The sequence below is a fragment of the Motacilla alba genome, chromosome 1 (assembly GCF_015832195.1).
Source record: "Motacilla alba alba isolate MOTALB_02 chromosome 1, Motacilla_alba_V1.0_pri, whole genome shotgun sequence".
Classification (NCBI taxonomy): Eukaryota; Metazoa; Chordata; class Aves; order Passeriformes; family Motacillidae; genus Motacilla; species Motacilla alba.
The window spans coordinates 75,087,294-75,109,268 of NC_052016.1; the positions used below are offsets into that span (position 1 = coordinate 75,087,294).

General features: G+C 39.1%; 1 protein-coding gene across 6 annotated transcripts in view; it reads right to left on the reverse strand.

The window, feature by feature from the left end:
- Window positions 1-422: 422 nt before the first annotated feature.
- TBC1D4 (TBC1 domain family member 4) overlaps window positions 423-21,975 on the reverse strand; it is a 99,169-nt gene continuing 77,616 nt past the window's right edge. For 3 of the 6 annotated variants that reach the window (XM_038128869.1, XM_038129042.1, XM_038129211.1), the window contains 10 exons: window positions 18,557-18,717; window positions 17,430-17,639; window positions 15,496-15,498; window positions 13,664-13,822; window positions 12,148-12,306; window positions 11,455-11,699; window positions 8,517-8,676; window positions 6,136-6,305; window positions 4,266-4,442; window positions 423-2,665 (listed from right to left, as the gene is read on the reverse strand). In XM_038128869.1, coding sequence (XP_037984797.1) covers window positions 2,438-2,665; window positions 4,266-4,442; window positions 6,136-6,305; window positions 8,517-8,676; window positions 11,455-11,699; window positions 12,148-12,306; window positions 13,664-13,822; window positions 15,496-15,498; window positions 17,430-17,639; window positions 18,557-18,717 — 1,672 coding nt within the window. In that variant the 3' untranslated portion in view covers window positions 423-2,437. The remainder of the gene's footprint in view (window positions 2,666-4,265; window positions 4,443-6,135; window positions 6,306-8,516; window positions 8,677-11,454; window positions 11,700-12,147; window positions 12,307-13,663; window positions 13,823-15,495; window positions 15,499-17,429; window positions 17,640-18,556; window positions 18,718-21,975) is intronic. The other 3 variants (XM_038128961.1, XM_038129134.1, XM_038129286.1) reach the window with 2 other exon arrangements.

Sequence of the window (21,975 nt, forward strand, 5' to 3'; positions counted from 1 at the left end):
GGCACTCTTGAGTTCAGCATACAAACATTATCAGAAGTGTCCTGATGCCATGAGGCACTTACCCCACTGTGGTTTTACTTCTGTAGTTTATTCCCATGTGTTGTTTCACTCTTCTCCCCCTTCAAAGCTAGATACACAAAGTTCATCAAATTACTATTCTCAACATGCATATATACTAACTGAACTGCTACAGAACAAAAATACCTTTGAAACTTTCATCTTCAATTAAGAATGATATAAGATTATTCTCCCCAAGAAGAATATCTGCCCTTGTACTCTTGTACTTCTACAAATTCTGCAGGTTTTCTTCCCCACAACTAGAAACTAAAGCCAGATCCTTTTCATATTTCATGTGAATGATACTATTGAGAATGAGATTGGTACTTGAAGTGTAGAAAAATAAAACTAGCCAGAGGCTATGGGAAATGCAGCAATGACATTTATTGGAATTTCTCCAGGCATTACATGAAAAAATTTTAAAGTGAAACAGAGGATAAAGCTCATTCAGTGCATCTTTAAAAAAAAGATGTATCTGAATAATCTTGGTTCTTTGTAACAGACGCTGCTGCAGTTCCTGGGATTAGATTTTTATGTACACATCAGCTAAAACTCACTCTGAACAAAACTGCAAAGAACTGCTTTTTTCACTTGGCATTTCCCCATCTAGTACAATACAACATTCTTGAAATATCTAGACAGATTCCACATAACTTTATACACAGTGTTAAGACCTTTCACCCCAAATGTAAAAAGAGAGACTGTTAAGTAAATCAGTATCTTTAATCAAATAAAACATCATGGAAGTAAAAAAAAAACAACAACAAAAAACCCAGGAGAGCCGAAGCCCCTGAGTTCCACAGCGGTGTGCAGCAAGTGTTGCTGTTCCTCACTTTTATGGTAACATATAGCACAATACTTAGAAAGCAGTGATATTCAGTCCTTGCTTTCTAAATTGCACAATCTGATGTGAAAAGACACTGCTGTATTTGGCACTTTGCTTAATTGTTTTTCTTACTAAAAAGAATAAGTGTTTCCTGAAATGCAGTATAAACGGAAAGGGATAACACGAGCCACTGTAAAATGCAATTAAGGGTTCAGACATGCACTCCGAAATACTTGTCTATTACACATTTGTCTAAGCTTTCTCAAAAATTCCACTCAAAAACATTTTCAAATCTATATGCAACTTTTTATACCTCTATAAACATAATTTCTCCCTTGAAATGATCAGAGTTTATCCCACCTTTTGTACAGAACACACTAATTAATGACTTTCATTTTAAAAAAAAAGGACCACAAAGTAGTATTAAAACAGGAATAGCCTGGAAAGTGTTATTAAAACTGTGCCTGTACTTCAGGATCCTCTTTGAAATGTATAGCCACTGTATATGTGAAAACTGAAAGGTACATAATATCTGAGACTTGCTTGGTCCTCTCTTGTGCACTCACACTTGACTTCCTGCAACCTACCTCAACTTTCTTCTCAAACAAAATTTAAAACGGCTTTCTGCATCCCAATAGAATTAGACAAGGCTTCTTGCAGCATTTCTTTGGTTAAATGAGAGCCCCTGACACACCTATCTCTTAAAACAGGCAAGTCTCCAGTGGAAAATTAACATCAGGATAAATCCCATCCCACTGTTGTGCTTCCTTTCTCTCCTCATCACCATCAACCCCAGGACAGGTGGAAGCAAAGAGGCCAGGAAGGAAGTGGCAGTCACTGCTAGCTCTTGCTTTGCAGACACCTATTCCTTAGCTCTGGGTTATGGAGGCGGAGCTATGACGCGATGCTTGCTTGTTTCCAGTCCCAACATGCACGTGGAATTACGCTGCTGACTGGCGCAGCCCAGCAGCCGATGGCACTACAGCTCTTTCTGTGCAAACTATGTCATGATACTTTTTCTGCTTATTGGTCTGTGCTCACAATGTCAGTAGAATTAAAAGAGAGGCACGCATGAGTTCACACAGGTTTTCCACAGAAGATGTGAAACATGCTGCTCTTTGGAGGGAAAATTACATTCTCCTTTTCTTTTTTCTTCAAGTATTATTCAACATATTCAATATACATATATATAAAGAAACACTATCCTCATTTCACTACAAGACAAGCACATCCAAAGTGAATTTGCAGATCACCGTTATCTTTGTGTACTCAAATTTCTCCTTTCCTTTAGGTCAACTCTAAATATACATCTACTCATCATAATTACATATGAGAATCCTTTATTTCCCCCTTGTGATTTATTTACATAATCATAAAAAAATTAATAGCCTGAATTTGCATTCTGACACTTGAAGGCCCATCTGTAGCTATGAGTGTCCCAGCACTATTTTTGGGTAATACCATTGCCTATTGCTAAGTAGCTATTGAAAGCAGCATACTCATTTTTTCATTCCCTTTTAGTTTTTGAAGAAATGCTGCCTAGAAAACCCTGGTTTATGGCTTACTCCATATTTTATTATTTGGGTTGTAGTTTACTTCCTTCAGGAGCAGTTCACAGTCAGACAACACTTCCGCTGGCAAATACTTCACTATCTGCTCAAGAGTCTTTTGATATGTTATCTTCTCCTGTTCCAGGGACTGAATTACAGTCTTCATTTTGTTCTCTCGTGTCAAAACAGTCTCCAGACTGGCTTCCAGACTCTGAATTTTAGCGTGAGCAACCTGTAAACAAAAGCATTATCATAAATTGATAAATTATGAATAATTTTCTTTTACTATTATTATATAGTATCATAATATTAAAATTATTTTGTTTTTACATAGCTACTTCTAAAAGACATCTGTGTGGGCAGGCAATACAAGGAATGCATACTGTGTATCATACACAAAATCTCCTCATAGTGACCAGATCAATCTGAAGAATTTCTCAAAGCTTTACAGAGGGAAGGAGACACACAGATTGCAGCAAGCAAGGGACAGCTGAGAGTCACAAGGAACTGAAGCCAGAGGAAGAAAAAGGAAATCAGCAGCTGAAGCAGCACTGGAAGACATGACCTGTCTGACAGTGATGGAACAAGGGGAACCTTCTGTGATAAAGTAAGTTAGAAGGATGAAGAGGTTGGAGGGAAGGAGAAACTCAACATTAAGTCTAGAAGCAGACTGTGTTCCCTATTCTCCAATTAAAAACCTACAGCTTCCTCTGACTAGTCAAAGAAACCCTGGACCACAGCAGGAGCAGTTCCATCTGTGGGTACTGGAAGAATTCTGATTGCTCCTAGGAAAGGATATAAGCAGAGGAATGAAGAAGTTATGCAAACAAAAAGGTGAAGAGGGGGTTAAGCACTGAGAAAGATGCATTATTGTAAGGCACTCTGAAAGAGCAGAAAGGCTTTGATAGAGACTTTCAAATCAGCCACACAATTATTCTATGCCTTTGGTCCATTTTCAGAACAGAGGTAAAACCCACAGCTGCAGTAAATAAATAAAGAAAAATAAGAAAGAAAATCAGTAATAGTAAAAAGTTCAAGTGATTCCTATTTTCAGTATCAAAAGAGCACCCTTAGCCCGTAAAAACAAAAATAGTGAGGACTTGATCTTCCCTTTTTTCCTTCCATTTTCCATTTCAGAAGCTGGAAGTGCTTTCTGAGCTCTTTGCAATGCTTATTCAAATTAACAAAAATAACAAGAAATAGCCCGATGATGAAAAAAACAAGACTTTATCTTTCAAGAAAATGCAAGACAATACAACATATTGCAACTTAAACAAGTCTTGGCCAAGCTATGAGACAAAGGGTAAATAGTGAAGGAGGAAGGGCTTTTTTAAAGCACAACTTCAACAGGCAAAGTCTGGTGGGTTTTCAGATGTAATCAAGTCCACTAGGAGAGACCACCTTCCAAAAATAGGACTATGAGTATCAGCAGAAGGAAACAAAACTACACTGCCTACAAAGGCCTGGACCAAACAAGTCTGCTGCACTATGGATTATTTCTTAAACCTTTCCAACAGGGAAGCAGAGAGAAGAAGGGACAGAGAACTCACTTTTCAGTAAGATAAACAAATTTTGCCAACAGATTTTATGGCAGACAAGGGTAGAGAGATTTTGAGAAAAAGTAAAACTAAATCAAGAAGAAGTTGAAGGAATGACAAAGGAGTTAGAAGTATGCCTAGCAGAAGTGAATCACTTTAATTAAGAAAACTGCTCAGCTACACAAGGTCTTGCAGTAAGAAGACTTCTCACATACACTTAAAACAATACTTTTTCCTCTATTGGCTGAATCACAGAAATGACTTCACCATGAGTTTGTAGCCTAAGTGGTTTACCTGTAGCTTCTCCAACAACTCCATATTTTGCCTCTTCAGATGATTGTTTGCCCTCTCCAGCTTCTCCAGAGGTTCACCTTCGTCACAGGGACTCACGTTTTCCTGCAGTTCATCCTGAAGAACGTGGTATTCTACTTCATAGGCATGGAGCTGTTTTGAAATATCCATCTCAAAGACCTGCCATGAGAGAAAAGACCATTTTTGATTACAACAGAAATTACTTATTCCATGTGAATGTTTGAGTAAGAGTCAACTCTTCTTGCTAATGCTTTTCCTGTTCCCTTCAAGAAAGTATTTTAAGGGGATGTCTACAGTAAGAGCATTATAACAGAGTTGTAGCCATAATAAATCATAGACTTCAAAATAAATTGGATCATGCCTTTCACAATTACCAAATACCATCTCTTACTACGAGATGTATCAGCAGAAAAGTCTTATTCAATCAAAGAATTTTATAATATGACAAAGTTTCATTGACTGTTGCTCAGGAATATTAAGAAGTTCAAGACAAAATTTTTAAATCTGAGATTCATCAGATCTCTGCCTTCAAAACTGGACGCCTTGCATCCAAGAAGTCATTTACAGACTTCTGTAAAAACATTCTTCATGGTTACAATTTCCATGTGCTCTATCCCTGCATGATGCACACTACTTTCTTATTGGGATACATTAGGGACAAAGCATTGTGAAGACCACAGAACAGAGCTTCTAACACTGATGGGACACACGACCCTGATCTGTTTACAAATCTAGTCACAGCCTCTCAGCTTTGGAAAATCACCAAAGATTTTAGACTAGGATTGCAAGGATATCCACAGTGACATCAATTTTCTGTTCCTTATCCTAGAGATCACGAACATTCCACCAACACAAGACACACACAGATTCCCTGACAAAACAAGTTCTGTATTACTTTCACTGTTCTATTGTATATAAATGTAGTGTTCAAGCTCACTAAGTACCATTTTCCTCTACATAGCTACCTGATCAATCATCTGTGCATTACAGATCTGCAAATTGTCTACATTTTTCTTTCATTACCCATTATAAGGTGATGGTCCTGGGAACTACAAGACTGAGCCAAACAACTGCCCCTGCAGCCAGGCTAGGTAGCAGCACAGGATGCAGGCAGTCTACACATGCATGCAGATGTGGAAGGCTGCTCAGCATGAGAGCACATCCCCGGCCAGCAGAGCTGAGCTGAGCTGAGCTGCCCTGCATGTAACCACACTCAGCTCTGCAGGCAACATAACCCATTCTTACTCTATCAGACCTGCCTTTGCACAAAGCCATTTCTACCCTGCCCACACAGCAGGGCTGCTCTGCAGCCCATACAGAACACAGAACAGATTTAATGTCTAAGAGTATTAAAAGTGTTAAACTACCATCTCTACCATTCCCAGAATCAATGAGTTGTGAAAGACACCAAAGTGCCTGACACAAGTTTAGCATGGCAATGACAGTCCATGCAATGAGGAAATGAAGATTCACATTGTCTAAAAATATATTCTTATCTAACAGCACCTGAAAGAGTCAAACCTGAACAAGCCACAGGAATGTACAAGTGCTTACTCCACTCCTGCACACGGACAGGGTTTTCTAGAGCTCTTCTGTTACCTCTGAACTACCACCTGCAGGGGGAGCGCTGCTCGCAGTTTCACAATTAAGGTACTAGACCGGCTCATTCTCAATTTGCAGCTTCAATGCGGAGGAAATTAAGTTACAGATATGAAGATTCCAGCCCCTGACAGCATTTCTCAAGAAGCTTCACATATCTTCTTCTGAGAAGACTTTTGCCTATAGTGTAGGCATGATCCTTTTAAAGTAAACTAAATACAGGGGGAAAACGTAAAGTGAAAAATATCCTTACCTGAGTAATAATTTTTTCCATTTGAGGTTTAGTCATATCTGGAATAGTGGTTTTAAGAAAATCAACAATGTTCTCAAAACTCTCACATCCCATTATAGATGTCTCTTGACTGCTAAGTAGGCTCAGTGCTACTTTAAATATGACTTCTGTTCCTTGAAGAAAAATTATGTCTGAAAGAGAAAATAATTAAAGTATCTTGAAAATGGGAGCTAGAGTCATTGGATTAATACATATATTTACTGGGATGTTCTTTGTAATCAATCACAGAGCAGATGTATTCAGCTCAGAAGTGCAATCTGTCTTATTTCAACACGAGGATAAAGCATGAATTTTCTTTCATCTTACAGACATGAGAGAGCATTAAGGAAAATACTGCATACTTATTACGTCTGTAGCACTTATCTGCAATAAGCATTTCATCACTGTCTGTCGGAGACTGTTAACCAACTGCTAACTGGTTTGAAGTGCTCCTGTGACTGAAAAGCAGCTGGGGGGTAAATCCCAACACAACTGTTTTCTACAGGCAGAAGACAGTCCTTAAAAAAAAGTTATTTAGATTCCATAACCAGTTATATTATTTCCAAAATTCATAGTGGCGCTCTTTCTGGCTACAATCTAAGCTCCAAACCCTTACTTTGAGGTATAATTACATGGATAAGAGAGCAAAGTCTGGGCTCTGCAGGTCAGTCGATACAGACTGTACAGAAATGGGAATCTTGAGGACAGTAAACAGAGATTCTGCCTCAGAATCAGTGGTGGACTAGAAGCTACTGAGATGAAGGCAGCACATGGGCATTTCAAATAAACTTCCTGAGCTGTCGGCTCTGTCACACCACAGGGTGTTTGTTCAGGGCTACACAACTGAAGAAATTCAGTTCCTGATCCTGATACTCAAGAGGTCATCCCTGGCCTATTCCAGGATCACACAGCAGCACAAGAACACTGATGAGGCAGCCATCTCCCTCAAATGCAGCTCCTGAAATTTTCCCTTCTCAAGTTTACGATGGACATCCAAACAGCATAAATGTAAGTATATAATTTGTGAAAGGCAGACAATAGCCATTTGTTCCTGGCCCATAAAATACTGAAAATCCAGGAATGCAAAGCATTAAGAAATAAAACAACACAGTAACTTCTCAATTTTAAAGCGGGAACATGCCTTGCTCAGCTTATTTACAGAGAAGTGATCACTGAACCTCCTTCCCATCTTCCCCATCCATAAAAAATTCATTTAGGAAAGAAAAAAAAACAAGCAACAAAAAAGACAGAAACATGAAATGCTCAAGTGTCCCAGAATTCAGAAATCCCACCAGGAAACAGATATTCACATGACTGGTACACCACTGAGAAAGAGATACACCAATCATTTCTTCACCCAGACAGCAGCCAAAAAGTGTTTGTTGTAAATGGAAAAAAACCTCCTGCAATTGAGAAAGCACTGGGTAAAAAAAATTTAAAAACTTAAAATCAAACCCAACTAACACAAACACTCTTCCTTCCCCCAAGCCAACACGCCACACAAATTGAGAACCTAACACACTCCAGTATTAAAACATGAGACAAAGTCAGGTTGAATTTCCTGAAAAAGGACAAAAGGTGCCCCCTGAAAACAGAAAGATCAAAGGGGGAAAAAAGTATCTGATTTATGAGGAAGTACCTTACACGTGCATTTAGATTCTTGGTGCATATACAAATACAGTGAGTTTTGCATTAATAAGTAAATTTAAATTAAAAAAAAAGGTGCATCACTAGAGATTTGACAAAGCTGGAAGTTCTTATGGGTAAGAAAAGAACACAAAAATAATTACTTGACATCCTGATACTGTAAACACTACCAGGAATAATCAATATTTAGGCTTCTGTACTGGATGTTACCTGAAGAGGAGTTTTTAATGAAAAAAACTATCTAAATAAAATCAGAGACATATTATAAATTAGAAACTGTTCAATATATAAGTTAATACTGAAGCCAGCCATTAAGTTCAAATTTGCTTGAATTTTTTTAGAAAGCACTTTAGAATCAGAATTCAGAAATGCATTTTCTTTTTTCAGTTCACAAGATGAACTTTTCTATTGATATAAACTGAATACATTTGCATAAAATACATTTGTAACAATAAACTTTCTGCTGTTTACACTTCAGAAGTCTCTTAGGTACTAAGAGAAGATATAATTATTTGCTCAAGTCTGATGTTTCAATAAATACCTTTTGGATCTTTCTTTTAAGAAGGAGCTGACATCCCACCATGAAAAGTGTTGCTATTTGCCACCCACAACAGTCACCCCAAATGTCCCCAGCATGTAGAAAACTACCCCTGGAGTGTTTCAAAACACAATGGATATTGTTCTGTTTATTATTTGAATAGGATAAACTTTCTTACCAAACACTCTGGCTACAAATCCTAATGAAAATTGAGATGCGAACAGTGTAAGAAACCACGGTGCAGCATAAAGACTGGGACTGATTTCATTCTCTTCAAGATGATTATACAGGTCTCTGTGATAATCATGTAGAAGCCTTGAGAGCTGATACATCTGAATCTACAGTGCATGAGGGGATTGGAGGGGGGAGAAAGTAAAGAAACAAAAGTTCAGCTTTACTCAGTTTTCCAAATTATTCTTATTTCATTCAAGGGAAATTAACTCCAGTACAGATGGCACAGTAAAATGAAGCTTAATTGCCTCCCGGGGCCTCAAGTGGTATTTACTCATGTATAAACAACCTGCCACTAATGAATTAAAACCAACAGGGCAGTCAATAACAAAGAACAGTTTGAACCTGATTATTAATGAAGTATATTTCAGATTCACAGGCTTAAGGTAAGAAGGGAATACATTTCTCAACTTTGTCAACAAACCAGAACTTTCAGTCTTGCAGCAATGAAAGTAGTTTTACCTCTTCCAAGATGTCCAAACTCTCCATGAGTTGTGACTAAATTTACACATTTCAGCTTTCATTCTTTGAATTTTGGCCTTATTTTTACTACATTTAAAACTCCAATGCTACAGTCATCACAACTTTAGACAGTTTCTGTGCCCTCAGAATACATTTTACACAGAGGTGTACCACATATATTTCCCAGCACATCTCCCAGTGGGTCCTGTGGAATTTAAGATAATGATGCAAAAAAGTGTTGCTGTCCAACCCATAAAAGGTTGCAAGGGAAAATGGTTAAAAGGTGCTCTTCATGGCTAAAAATATCACTCTGTGGTAAGTTATTTCCTTGCAACACTTCTCTCAGAAAGCAGAAAATGAGAAGCAGACATATATTGATTAGTTGTCAGGTCCAATTTTATTGTCAGTAGTGCTTTATGCTTAAGGTGAATCTGCTCCTCAATAAGAAAATTACTTTAGATTCAGCTATTTCCCTATTTCAGAGTTCATGCTTGTTCCCTACCGAAGGTGAGTGCACTTGAAGCTACCTGTTCATCAGCACTGTGCACAAGCAGAGATCACTTTTGTTTAGGCAAATCAGCTAAATTTGTGTATGCATTTGAGTTCTTGCTTTAATTGAAAAGATACCAATTAAGCCCAGTTTGGACAGTGTCAATACAAAACACATGTGTGAAGTCAGAATTGCATCACAGAGCAGTAAAACAATTGGGATAGTTCATGATGGACTAAGGATCTAGATTACTAGTTTTTCCAGACAACAACTAAAACATCTAAGTCTAATAAGTTTTCATTATCCTGAAGAATCATCCAACATTTTTCTTCTACAGGACTGAAGCCAATTCTGCCTATAAGCTTGCTTGTGTTTTACTTGTGTTTTGTGTAAGTCCAAAAGAATTTGCAGTACTCTATTCCTATTAGAAAACAACCCAAATATAGTAAGATCCTCTAAGTCTTCTTGCCTAGTTTGTCCTGAGCAGACAAAACTGTAACAGAAGAACAGAAGCAAACTGTGGGGAAAGACAGGTCATTTAATTTAAAAGGCAAACAGTACTACAAGTGGTAAACTTTCTCAAATTTAAGAGTGCTCTTACTAAGAGGTTCTGCCGATGAAACAGTCACACTCATTTGAACTAAAATGTCAAATCCTGGTATGTTAAAGCTCTCAAATGATCAGCTGTTGGAAGTCTACAACTGCAGTATAACACACATTAGCTCAGAGAGCATCTACTGGGGGAAAAAAAACCTCATAAACATTCATTTATCACACTTTTACCCTCACTGGTTTAAAACAAATTTGTGAGGTGAAATGGAACAAGAGGAGGTAAAACAATGCTTTTTATGGCTGTTCACTCTTAATTCATCAACAACAAACTTGTTAGAGCATACTTACATCCACAATCCTCTATTGTCTCTAGAGTAAGCACATACAGTTTTCTTTAACTACCATCTATTCCATTGCTCTGGACATTTGCCAAATAAAGCACCTGAAGTGATTGGCCATGAAAAGTGGGACTAAACTCTCCCTTTAGTTTTACTTAACTATAAGTGTTTGCTATGCAGCAGCATGGGAAAAAAAAAAAGGAGACTCTTCTATCTGCTGCTTTGTTTTCTCTTCCTCCACTGTGGATTATAAAAGCTTTAACTCATGAATGATGATGAGTCCTTTATAATATAAAGGGTTTATAGCATATTATAAATATTCAAATCAGGGGATGGTTGCATGTCAAGATGAAAGATTTCTCAAACTTTAAACACTGAAATTTAAACAGATCTGAAAAATTTTATGTCTCCCTCCTAAATTGTCTTCAGCATCTATAGCTAGCTGTTAAATAATATCGCTTCATTGAACAAGATAATTAAATTATTAAAGATTCATTTGTTTTCACTCTCTGTTGAGGGTGATGGAGTAGAAGGCAACGAGAGAAAAAGAGCTGAAATGAGGAGTCAAGGCAGAGCAGCCTCAAGTACAAACGCCTGCAGAATACACTGACTGGCCACTGTGTGTCACTATTGACTTGACTTGGCCTTACAAGAGAGAAATTTACATGCAAGTGCTCATTGACTGAAGAAAAACAAAATCTAATTAATTTTTAAACTCCGTCCGCACATGACAAAGCATATCAGTTTTTTTCTGGCATAAGGAAGAGAGAGCAATGAGGAAGAGAAAAAGAAAGGCAAAATAGCAGAAAGCGGAATTTCTGGAGAGATGACAGGGCTGTGTGACAGGAAAACCTCTGCAAATTTTAAACTTTTCTGTTTGCAAATTGAAACACAGAGAGGGCCTTGGCAGTAAAATATACGTGTACCTCAAAACTTCCAAAAAAGTATAAGAAGCTTCATAAGGCCCTGGAGAACCTAAGCAAGCCCTATAACGGTTCAAAAGTAATTTAAAACTCTGGTTTGCTCCAGAAGGACTGACTTACCTGTAGGGACATCATGTCTGGTCTGTACTGTTTACGGAAGCCAAGGTCATACATGAGGAATTTCAGCATTTCAAAGGCCTGCTCTTCACTCATATGTAGAAGCAGCACTCCAGCTACAAAACTTATACCTTGACAATAACCAACTTCTTTGTCCAGCAAAGAATACGCTTTCAAGAGATTAAACAGTGACAGCTGTCCTGCTCCCAGATGTGTGGAAAAGTAAGGATGTGTAGGGAATGTCCGTCCTGACGTAAAAAAGAGAAGAACAGTGGATATTCAATTCTTCTGAAGAAAAACCCCAATCCATCTGACAAACTGCACTTCTCCTCCCTCTGACAGCTTCTCTTTGCTTTCATATGCAGTTTGCCTTCAATCAGATCAATCTGTATCTTACCACTGATTTTGGACTGTACCTTTTGAACCCACTTAATATTCTCATCTGCACAGAACTTGCAGAAGCAGCTGCCTGATTTCTCTTTTCAGACAGATGCAGAAGGGCATAAATATGAATGGCATAGCCTAAGAAATCATCTGCTTACAGGACTCTAAGGGGCTTACACAGAATGTATCCTGATGACATAGAAAATAGAGCTCATAGAGCAGCATCTATCTTCAGCAGCAGCTTCTATTATGACCACTGTGTTTTTCACTCAAAGACCCACAGAACCAGTGGGAAAGAACAGACAGACTTACCTAGATCTACGAGGATGGCATGCTGTTGAGCAGTCAGCTGTTTCAGAAGTTCTTTGTAAGAGATGTCAGGAGGCTGCTGCTTGTTTGGCAGCCTGTGCCTGACTCGGTGTTGCACAGCCAAAAATTGCCAAATTTCTCCCCGACGACTTTTTGGTACACCTGCAGGTCAGTCAAAAAACAAGAGGCCTAAGCAGAGAGATGCTTTTAGCGCTTCAACAAAAGAATTTGCTTTTAGTGCTACAAAAGAATTTGCTTTGTCATAATTTTGGCTGAACCACTCTGGAGGATCCCTTACAAAGTGAACTCCACTCTGCAGTGTGTTCACTCAGTAGCCACGGCTCAGTCCCACAAACAAAACATGAACTACAAACTTAAGGGCAATTAGACTGAGCAGTATCCTGAGCAACTGAGGTACAGACATCCCTTACTTTGACACTTCTGAGCTGTTAGTCTCCAGCAGCAAAAGATGCACAACTGCACTCAGAATGTAGAATGACCTGTTTAGAAAAGCTGAATTAAATTCACAGGTGTAAAATTCAGGGAAGTCCAACTCCTCTTCCCGTTTGCAAAGGACTGCCCATGTCAGTCCATAGATGTGGGGAGATACATCCCCCTTTGGTATCTGACTCTGTAAACCAACCTTTGAAAGTCAAAATGTCAACTCTGCTAACACCTTCTAGCTAAACAATTATTTAACAAGAAGACCACTTAAAAACCATATCCTTGTTTCTGAACTGCAATCCAACAGCAGAAAACAGGGTATCAAGGTAAATAATTTGTTGGCAGACTTCTGCAGGTCACTAACAGGAACTGTTTTATATCTACAACAATTTACTTTAGTAGCAATTTAAACTTCCCTTCTGTACCACAGCCAGATTACACTGAATTATTTTCCAGCATCTGTAACACAGATATGAGATTCTGTGGAAGAGGGCAGAGCAGTGCAATCAGGCCCTACAGCTGCATTATACTAACAAGACCCTCTGGATACCCTCTTGGCCTATGGCTAGTCCACAGGAATATCAACTTCAGGACAAAATTCCCAGCCTTTTACTCCAGGAAATTAAATACAAAGTGACCATATTCCAGATTCTCCAAAACTTGGCTCTGATTCCTCTAGGTTTTGGGCACAGTCCACAGACATTATGGTGCAGCTGTCTCAGTAAGCACGTAAAATCAGAACATCTGACACTCAGAATTGGATCCACTGAGCAGAAACCAAAAGGTCATAGCTTTGGCTGCAGAGGCTCCAAGTTCAATCTTGAATGTAATGACATATGGAAACAAGATGCTGCTTTCAGGAGTATGACTATACACGTTTCTGCATTGCTGACATTGCAACCTGCAGACACAGCAGAACCTATTTTCTGTTCTGCAGGAGAAGGCAGCACCTTTGCGAAAAGAAGGCAACTTTTTGCTACTGGAAAAAGTATATTGCTGATTTCTGTTGGTGTCAGAAGGGAAGAAAAAATACAATCTTGAGACTTCAGAGCTAAAAGCCCTCCTACATAAATACCTTCTTTTAAAGTGGAATGAATATCTTCCATGTCACATCGGATTTTGGCTCTGCAGTTTAGTAACTTCTTATCCCAAATATTTATGGCATCTTTCTGACATGTGCCAACTTCATCATAGTCCAGTTTTACTTTTCTTGATTGGAGCTCATCTCTGCTTGCTGGAACACAGAACAAAAGAGAAGAGCACATGGAAAAGCAGAATATCAGAAAATTACAGGATAACAATAAATACACATACTCCAATCAAGTTAGATATATCTACCCAAAAATCTGACTGGTGAAAAATACATCTAGAATTCCTTAGTTTATAGCTTAGTTGGGGCCAGTTGTCATAAGATGCTGCATATAACAATTTAACTTCTCTTACTGGGTCATGAATATTAGCAATTCATGAAGAACATAGAAATATTTTTTAAAGCTTGGGGCAAAAAAAACCCACTCAACAAAACCTCACAGCACCTGCTCTTCAAAAACACCTTTGATTGTTTTATTCTTGTTTTTATTGAACATTACAACTGTTTTGAGTATGGAAAGTCCCAAACATATGAATGTTTGTATTAGAGATTTAGGCAAGCAAGCTAGGCAAGTCTTCTGAACTGCAGTCACACTGATTCCAGTTCTTACATGTCCCTTAAGAGAGTGAGAAGAGCTCTTGGCACTGGCTTCATCAGGCGGACTAGTGCAAACAGAATGAGCCAGCAGGAACCATATCCAGAAAGACACTTTTGTGCTGAAGCTCAGAACTCTAGCTGTTATAAACTTAAAAGCTTTGCTGCATAGGACTACCTGGTACAAGGTCTTTATTAAGCTACTTCTGAAATAAAGGTGCATTGTCACCCTGGCATTTCATGGAGAAGCAGCTTTCATTTCCATTATTAAGAAATTAACTCTGGGTATTTTATTCTTCATGATGCACATGCAGAAAAACACTCCAGTTCCTCTAACTACTGGTACAAAAAAACTAAAACCAAGACTTGAATATGTCTTAATTTAGAGAGATTTGTTTAACTGTCACTGGAGTGAACTGTACATTTCACAACATCACCTCTGAGCTGCAATTGAGTTTATCCCAAATTCACCTTGATCTGTGCACACTACTTCTTGCAGAAGCCCCCTTTCTCTTACAAATGTATCCCCTTTCCCACCATCACCTCTAGGTGAAAGCAAACTCTCGCTCACATTTTTATACATCCTGCAACACAAGACCATCTGTTCCTTCACCTACTCATCTCACTTCAGCTAGAGTCAATACTGGATCAATCCACATGACCATTGCCTAGCCCACTCCAAAAATGACAAATTATTTCCAACAGCCCAATGTTACACCTCTGAGATCTTACCCATTCAAGACTACAGGGGCCCCTGCAGAAGAGGTATTATGCAAAGTGCAGTGCACTTCTGCCATAAAAAAGGGAGTGTGATCTTACCACAGGAATTTGCAGTTCAGCTGGGGCAATTTCAAATGCTGCCCCACTGCTGTATGATTTCACCCAAGAATTCTCACTCTTGTAAGCAGCACGCAACAGATCCAAGACAGCAGTAACACATTTCAGTGTGACAACAAACTCCTACATTAACTGTGCAGTTAGCCCTAGTGAAAGCCAGCAAGTTTGCCTGTTGATCTGATCATACGTGCCCTCCCTACTACCCCATCCTTCGTTGTTTTCAACCATCCTTGTTAACATTTTTCCTAATCATTGCTAGGTGACCTGCTACTTTTTGCAACTCTTATATTTCTAGGTGACCTACTGGAAAAAGGATCTTCTAGCTTCCCTGAAAAACAGACAGGAAAAGATAAAGAAAGCAAGTTTGTGCAATTGACAGAACTTACCTTCTGTAAAATAAAGAACTAATAGCATTCAAGTCTCCTCGACAGCAGAAGGAATAGGAAAAGAGGTTCTATTAATATTTTGTACATAGAAGTCAACAAATGATTAACAGAAATCCACTAGAAACAGTTTCACAGCAATTTCAGTCTTAAACCAGTCTAATACATACTGATAATAAATTCACAGCTAGGAACCTGGCTTCAAGTAAAGAAATTTCTGCATTTGTGTTACTACATTTCCCTTTTCTGAGATGTACATTTAATTGTAGGCTAGGATGCAAAGAACCAGCTGAACCTACACTTGTTTGGAATGTATCAGCTCTGCCCATGTCCTGTCCATAAAATGGCCCATGTTATAACAGCCCACAGGAAGGAAACCTAGAGATAGGAGTTAGAACAATTTACTTTCCACCCTTTGAAAATAAGATGATGAATTCTAACTAGCAAGAGCAGCAGTTTCAGCAGGGGTACTCATGAACCTGAATACAAGAATGGAGACATGCTCCTGAGAGCATGAACCAAGAACGCTGGCTGGCAAATGTGTGCCAGTTTGGCATCTCCACTGCCAACACTCCTGTTTTCACCATGAATTATCAGGTAGGAAGAACTTGATTTCTACATAACTGCTACAGAATGGAAGCAACTTGAAACTGAGTCTTAAGGAACTGGAGTGATTTAACAGTTGTCAATACCCTCAGCAACACAGGGTAAGTATAGCAAAGAGTTTATCCCCCAGCAGTTTGAAATATCAGAGGGAATAACATTAAATTAGTCACCACAACAGATCTCCAGCTTCCTCACCTCACAAAAATAGACTATTTGCTAAAATGGTTTATGAAATGAAGATTTCAGCTGAAGTTCTCTCTAGATGTTCCCCATGAATCTAGGAGTTTCCACAGAACTGTGTGTCAAGAGGGAGACAAACTGTAGAGAGAAACAGCACCAAGAAATATGCTAAAAGTGTAGGAAAAACATTCAAGGATGTACACTTGTAGGGACATGGAAAGACTTCTGTCCTGATGCTTTTCCTTCCTCTCCCTGCCTTCCCAGTAAGCTAGCCTAAAGAAGGAAAAAGAGTTAACTGATCCTAACAAGATCATTATGTTTGAAGTAGTATGGTAGTGTGAAGAATCAGACTACCATATGGGTTATACAGCATAAAGGAGAAGATGAAGGCAGCAGCTGTAGAGAGGACACTTGGAATTTACAACTTGCACCAAAAGCTTGTTAGTCTATTATACTGAAGAATTATTTATGCTAGGATAGACATTGCATCTCATGTTTTATTTGTGTGAGTCTTGACCAGCCTTAATAAAATATCCTAGCCAGAAGCTGAGGCAGTTGACAATCAGAATGCTCAACTTTAGATCCCTCACTAACAGCACTCTATTTTCAATGTACAGTGCTCATGTTCCAAAAAAACCCAGAACTTTCTGACATACCTCAAGAGCCAGTTGCTCAAAAATCATATTTGGATTCAAGCATTAATAAATTACCACTGTGATGTGGTTAATGAAGAACAAAAAGCCTGGAGAGAAAGGCCATGAGCTGCAAAGGACTGAAACGAGACAGAAAGGGTAAGGTTTACTATATCTAAGTGTTCACACAGCACCTGTTCTCCTCACTCCACTTCAATTAGAACTCCTAGACTCAGACAGATAGAACACAGACTGTAGCATCTTTTGTCTAACAAGCTACCAAAAAGGAAAATTTATCACTTTCTTCTGTCACTAAGACTACTCATTTAAAGTCAGGTAGACAGAGAACCTGGTTGAGTGGGAGACAGGACTAGGAAAACACAGGTTTTTTCCTAGTACTGTTGACTAAAAAAATTACAGAACCACATCTCTGTTTGAGGCGCCCAACACCAGAACAATTTTCATCCTCAGGCAGCAGAATCTGCAACAGCTTTTAGGGGTATTTTCTAAATAGCTAACCTTCCAGCTTCTGGTTTTCTTTTTCCATTCGAAGTAAAAGAATTTGTTGATGGATGGCTTTTCTCCAGAGACTTTGTAGCTCTTCTGAGTTTCTCCTCTCTCCAGTTTTATCTGGACCATCCTCATTTTGCAATACTAGAACAAGAGGGTCTTCCTCCAGGGGTGGAGCAAGAGGGGATAAGGGTAGCAATTCACTTCCATCATGACCATCTGCAAAGAATCAGAAAGCTATTACAGCAAACTCAGATTGTTTGACATATCATGAAAATCTTATGTCATAGCAGAACAAAAATAGCTGTCTTTCACATTCAGCAGTGACTTGCTGATTCCAAAACCAGAGAAAAGGCAGTGCAACAGTAGAGAATTATTTTTAAGTGTTTTGTTTACATTAATAAAGTTATATTTAAATTAAGTAGAGTTAGATAAAGGGTCACCCAGTATTTCAAACCCTTCCCCTGCCAGCTCCTTCCAGTTACCACAAGACATTTATCCATAAAGCCTCCTTTACAGTTGAGCTTGTTTACTGCTATGATTTACCATGGGTTCTACATTAAGGCTACTTTTTCCATCTGCTAACCTGGACTACAGAGAGTGCCATGGCACTTTGTGGTCACTAAATATAGAGCTTACCATTTGCCTATGGTTTTGATTTCTGCCAAATGGGACTTTATGAATAGCATGATTTCAGCTATTTCAGGAGTTTCTACCTTAAATGGCTTAAAGTTGTAACACAGAGTTGTATTAACACAATCAACAGTTGCTATGTGCACAATAAGGACAAGATATAAAACTTACCAAACACTACTATTATGAACACAGGTCAGGGTAAAAATTTCCTAACTGTTAAAAATATTATCTTTTTCAGCAAGAGACCTGTCTTAGTTTCATTTGCTACAGTAGCTATGGCAGATTGCAATTCATTTGATTTTGATGCCAAAATTCTCTCTTCAAAGCAACAAAAACCTAAATAGTCTAAAGCCAAATGAGCACAACCGCTCTCTGGCAAGGTTCTAGCATGAATTGTACCACACTCACTCCCTTCTCCCTGTCATATTATCACATGTTGCAGTTCACTACAGTATTAAGTAACAACTGCTTGTTTATTTTCTTTAAAAGCACACACAGACCTGGATGCTGCATCTTGGAAGGAGATTTATTCATAGGTGAAGCTACCTGCAGGAATATTCTCCGCCGCCAGGAGATGCGGCGAGGTGTGAGCGTGGCCCCCGCAGCATTTAGAGATTCACTGCTGCAGAAGGTTGATGTTCTTTTCTTTCCCTCCCCATCACTGAAGGAAAGAAAAAACAGATGGGGTATTTAAAGTCAGTATTCCTTGTAGGGGAAAAAAACCCCTTTATTAACTCTGTCTAATGTATAACCAAACCTGCAGGAGCATTTGTGGGGAAGCTTAGGAAGGCAAAGCGTGCTGTGTGGGAGCTTCACCTTGAATGCTGAAGTGCCCAGTTGTTTTCTTGTGCACAGTGCCGTGAAGTTTGCACTATATACCACCGGGAAGCATTCACAGCATTCATACAGGGCTCAGCTGGAAGCTCAGAATAAAAGCTTAACTTTTTGAGAAGCTAAGAGAGAAACATGGTAATACTTTGCCTCTAACTTTGACAGCAATGGGTTTTGTTTTGCTATACATCAGTCTTCTGGGAGCGATCTGATGTAACACCCCTAAAAGCAGAGATGGTGCTCCAGGGGAGCACAAGACTCCATTTAGTGCCATTTTAAATGTCCTGCTGAGCTCACTGGTGAATGTTCCATTGGAGACAATGTTCTGCCTTCTCATACAGTCTCTTTCCTAAGCTTCAAGAAGTGGATGCTTCACTTGGATAAATGGGGACATATGTCCTCATGTTTCATCAGCTGTAGGAACAAAGACCCTGCAAAGAGAGGGCAGATCTTCTCCCCCGCTGCCACGTAGAAATATAATTACAAATTAATTTTAATAGCATCTTATGCTGCTGGAAGAAACAAGGAAAGGATACAGGAAAGCTTTACAGGGAGGACACACCAAATACACCCTTCTACTGGCTACGGCCAGAGGAAAACTTTAGCTTTTATAAGTACTTGATCCAATTTCAGAAACATTTCAGAATTTTGCATTTGTGGTAGTAAATGAGGTGCACAAATATTGTATAGAAATGGGCACATTGTTTATCTGCCACTAATCCTTCCATGTAACGCCAACAGCACAAGGCACAATTACAAGCTTTTAGGCAGAGAGCATCAAACAGAGGGAGCTGTTTCTACAGCTTCACTCACCTTCATCACAGGGAAAACTGCTATATCAAAACAGTAGCTACACTTAAACTTCATCCTGTAACAAATTTCAATGCTATAGTGCAACGATCCTAAAAAGTCAGATGAAAGGAAAGCCCAGCATGTTTGCTATGTTTTTGGTGGGAGGGCAGTTGCAGGTGATGGCAGTTTGCAACTGGAGTCCATCCCTCCACATCTGGCTTGCACAGGAGAGATCTGCAAGGGAGGACTATGAAGTTTCAGCTACACCAGTCTACCAGCTACACTATCTTAATCAGCACTTCATAACTAAAACTCTGTGCTCAATGAATGTGCTGAATTCACCAAGCTAGGACTGGCCTTTTTGGTCACCAAAGCAGTCACTACACTAATGATCTACAACAGCTCCCTGATACTTGTAAGCCTGAGTGACAACCAGACTCACTACCATACCAAGGTATCAGACCCTCCTTCTGTACCCTGGCAGAGAAATAGCCATCACTTCAAAGACACCTACCCAGCACAAGGCACCAACCCCTGCTCTCCTCTAAGAACAGCTCTACCAGCTGGGAGCCCTGAATGACACATTGTCTGAACTGTCCTCCACTCCTGATTTAGCTTCTGTAGTGCCCCAGCTCCCTGTAGCATCACACTATTGGTGGGTGGTCTCAGTGGATCCCCGAGTTGCACTCACCTAAACAGCAATTGTGACAATCTTCTTTGTCAAACTCTGTGTCTTTGGTGATGATTACCACTGCTTGTGGTAGCCAAACACAGACTACTTAGACTGTAACACTCATTCTGAACCTGTAGGTGCTGTTTTTCAAAGGTATTTCAGTCTAACAGCTCTTGGAAATGGGATACTGTTTGCATATATATAATTCTAACTTATGCTTCTATAAATAAATGTAACAGAGCTACTTCTTACTATTTCAAGTTTTACATATCATCACATGTTATAACACAAAAACTGAGTCATTCCAGGGCTTACTAAACAGATGCTATGTAACAAGGGAATGAAAAGTTCTGTTCTACTGCTATGTACAAAAATCTACATTCAGCTACTGTGCTTCTAGATAGTCCTAGGAATAGTGTTCAATTTACCATAGCAAAATTCTCAGAAAAGTCAGAATAAGAAGGTGGCTGGTTTAGGGTGTGAAACTAACCCGTTTACAACGTCTGAGTCATGGAGTTTACATTGGGATGAACTAATCACATACGCTACCTCGTGAAGCATGCAAATCATACTGTTCTGAAGACCTGTATTTCTCCTGTTAAATTCTCCCTCCACAAAAATCCCCTGTCACTTTAAGCAACTAATACTAATCACCTTCTCTTTCAAAGAGCTGTCCAGTAAGTGATTAGAGGAAAACTTTTGCAACGCTCAGAAACACACCTTGTCATAGTAACCCAGGAAACACCAAGACTTACAAAAGGAGGGTAGAAAGGGAGCTAAGAGGGTTTCCTCATTTGAAGACAGACAACTCCTAGCTTAGTATCAGATCTGAAGGTGTGAAAAAATACCCTACAGAGCAAAAGCAGGAAGAAGTCAGAGTAAAATGGTAGTGTCTCCTACCCTAATGAAAAGATTCAGGAGGTTGGTAAAAAAAAACAGTTTCTCTAAACAGGGTGGAGGCAAAGAAAAAAAAATAGCTATCAGCTCCCACAGAATGAAGAAGTTTATTAATGTGAGCGGAGAGACTAAGCCAATGCATCTCCAAAACAGGAAAAACAACTTCTTAAAGAAAGCTCAGTCATTGCCACCGAAAAGCAGAGCAGAGTTTTCACTACCACCTACACAGACATCTTAGGTGGACATCTTCCTATCTACAAGGGAAACATACTGCAAGGTCACCAAATGGAAGCAGCACTGTAAAAAGATAACAATGTAATATTCTGTATTTAACACCTATGCATCACAAGTCAGTCTGGAGAATAATGGTTCTCTGCAGGGCTACTTACCCTACACTTCTGAGCCAATACAGAAACCAAAACACATTTATCAGCTTGTATACAGTAAAAAGTGCGCAGCTGTAAATTCAGCATAATGCCTCAAATATTTCAGTCTCTACTTTCACCCTTAAGCTATTTGAAGCAATATCCCAAGTACTCGAGAGTACAGAGTACTGATCATGTAAGGTTTTATCTCAGGTAACCAACTCAGTTTCACCCATTCACTATTCTGTCAGGTAATGCACAGCATGAAGATGAGACAGCTACTTCAGGGGAAGAAAATAAAAAGGAAAGAAAGAAGAAATCTCAAAAATCTTTTCAGATTACAAATATTCTCATTTCTTGG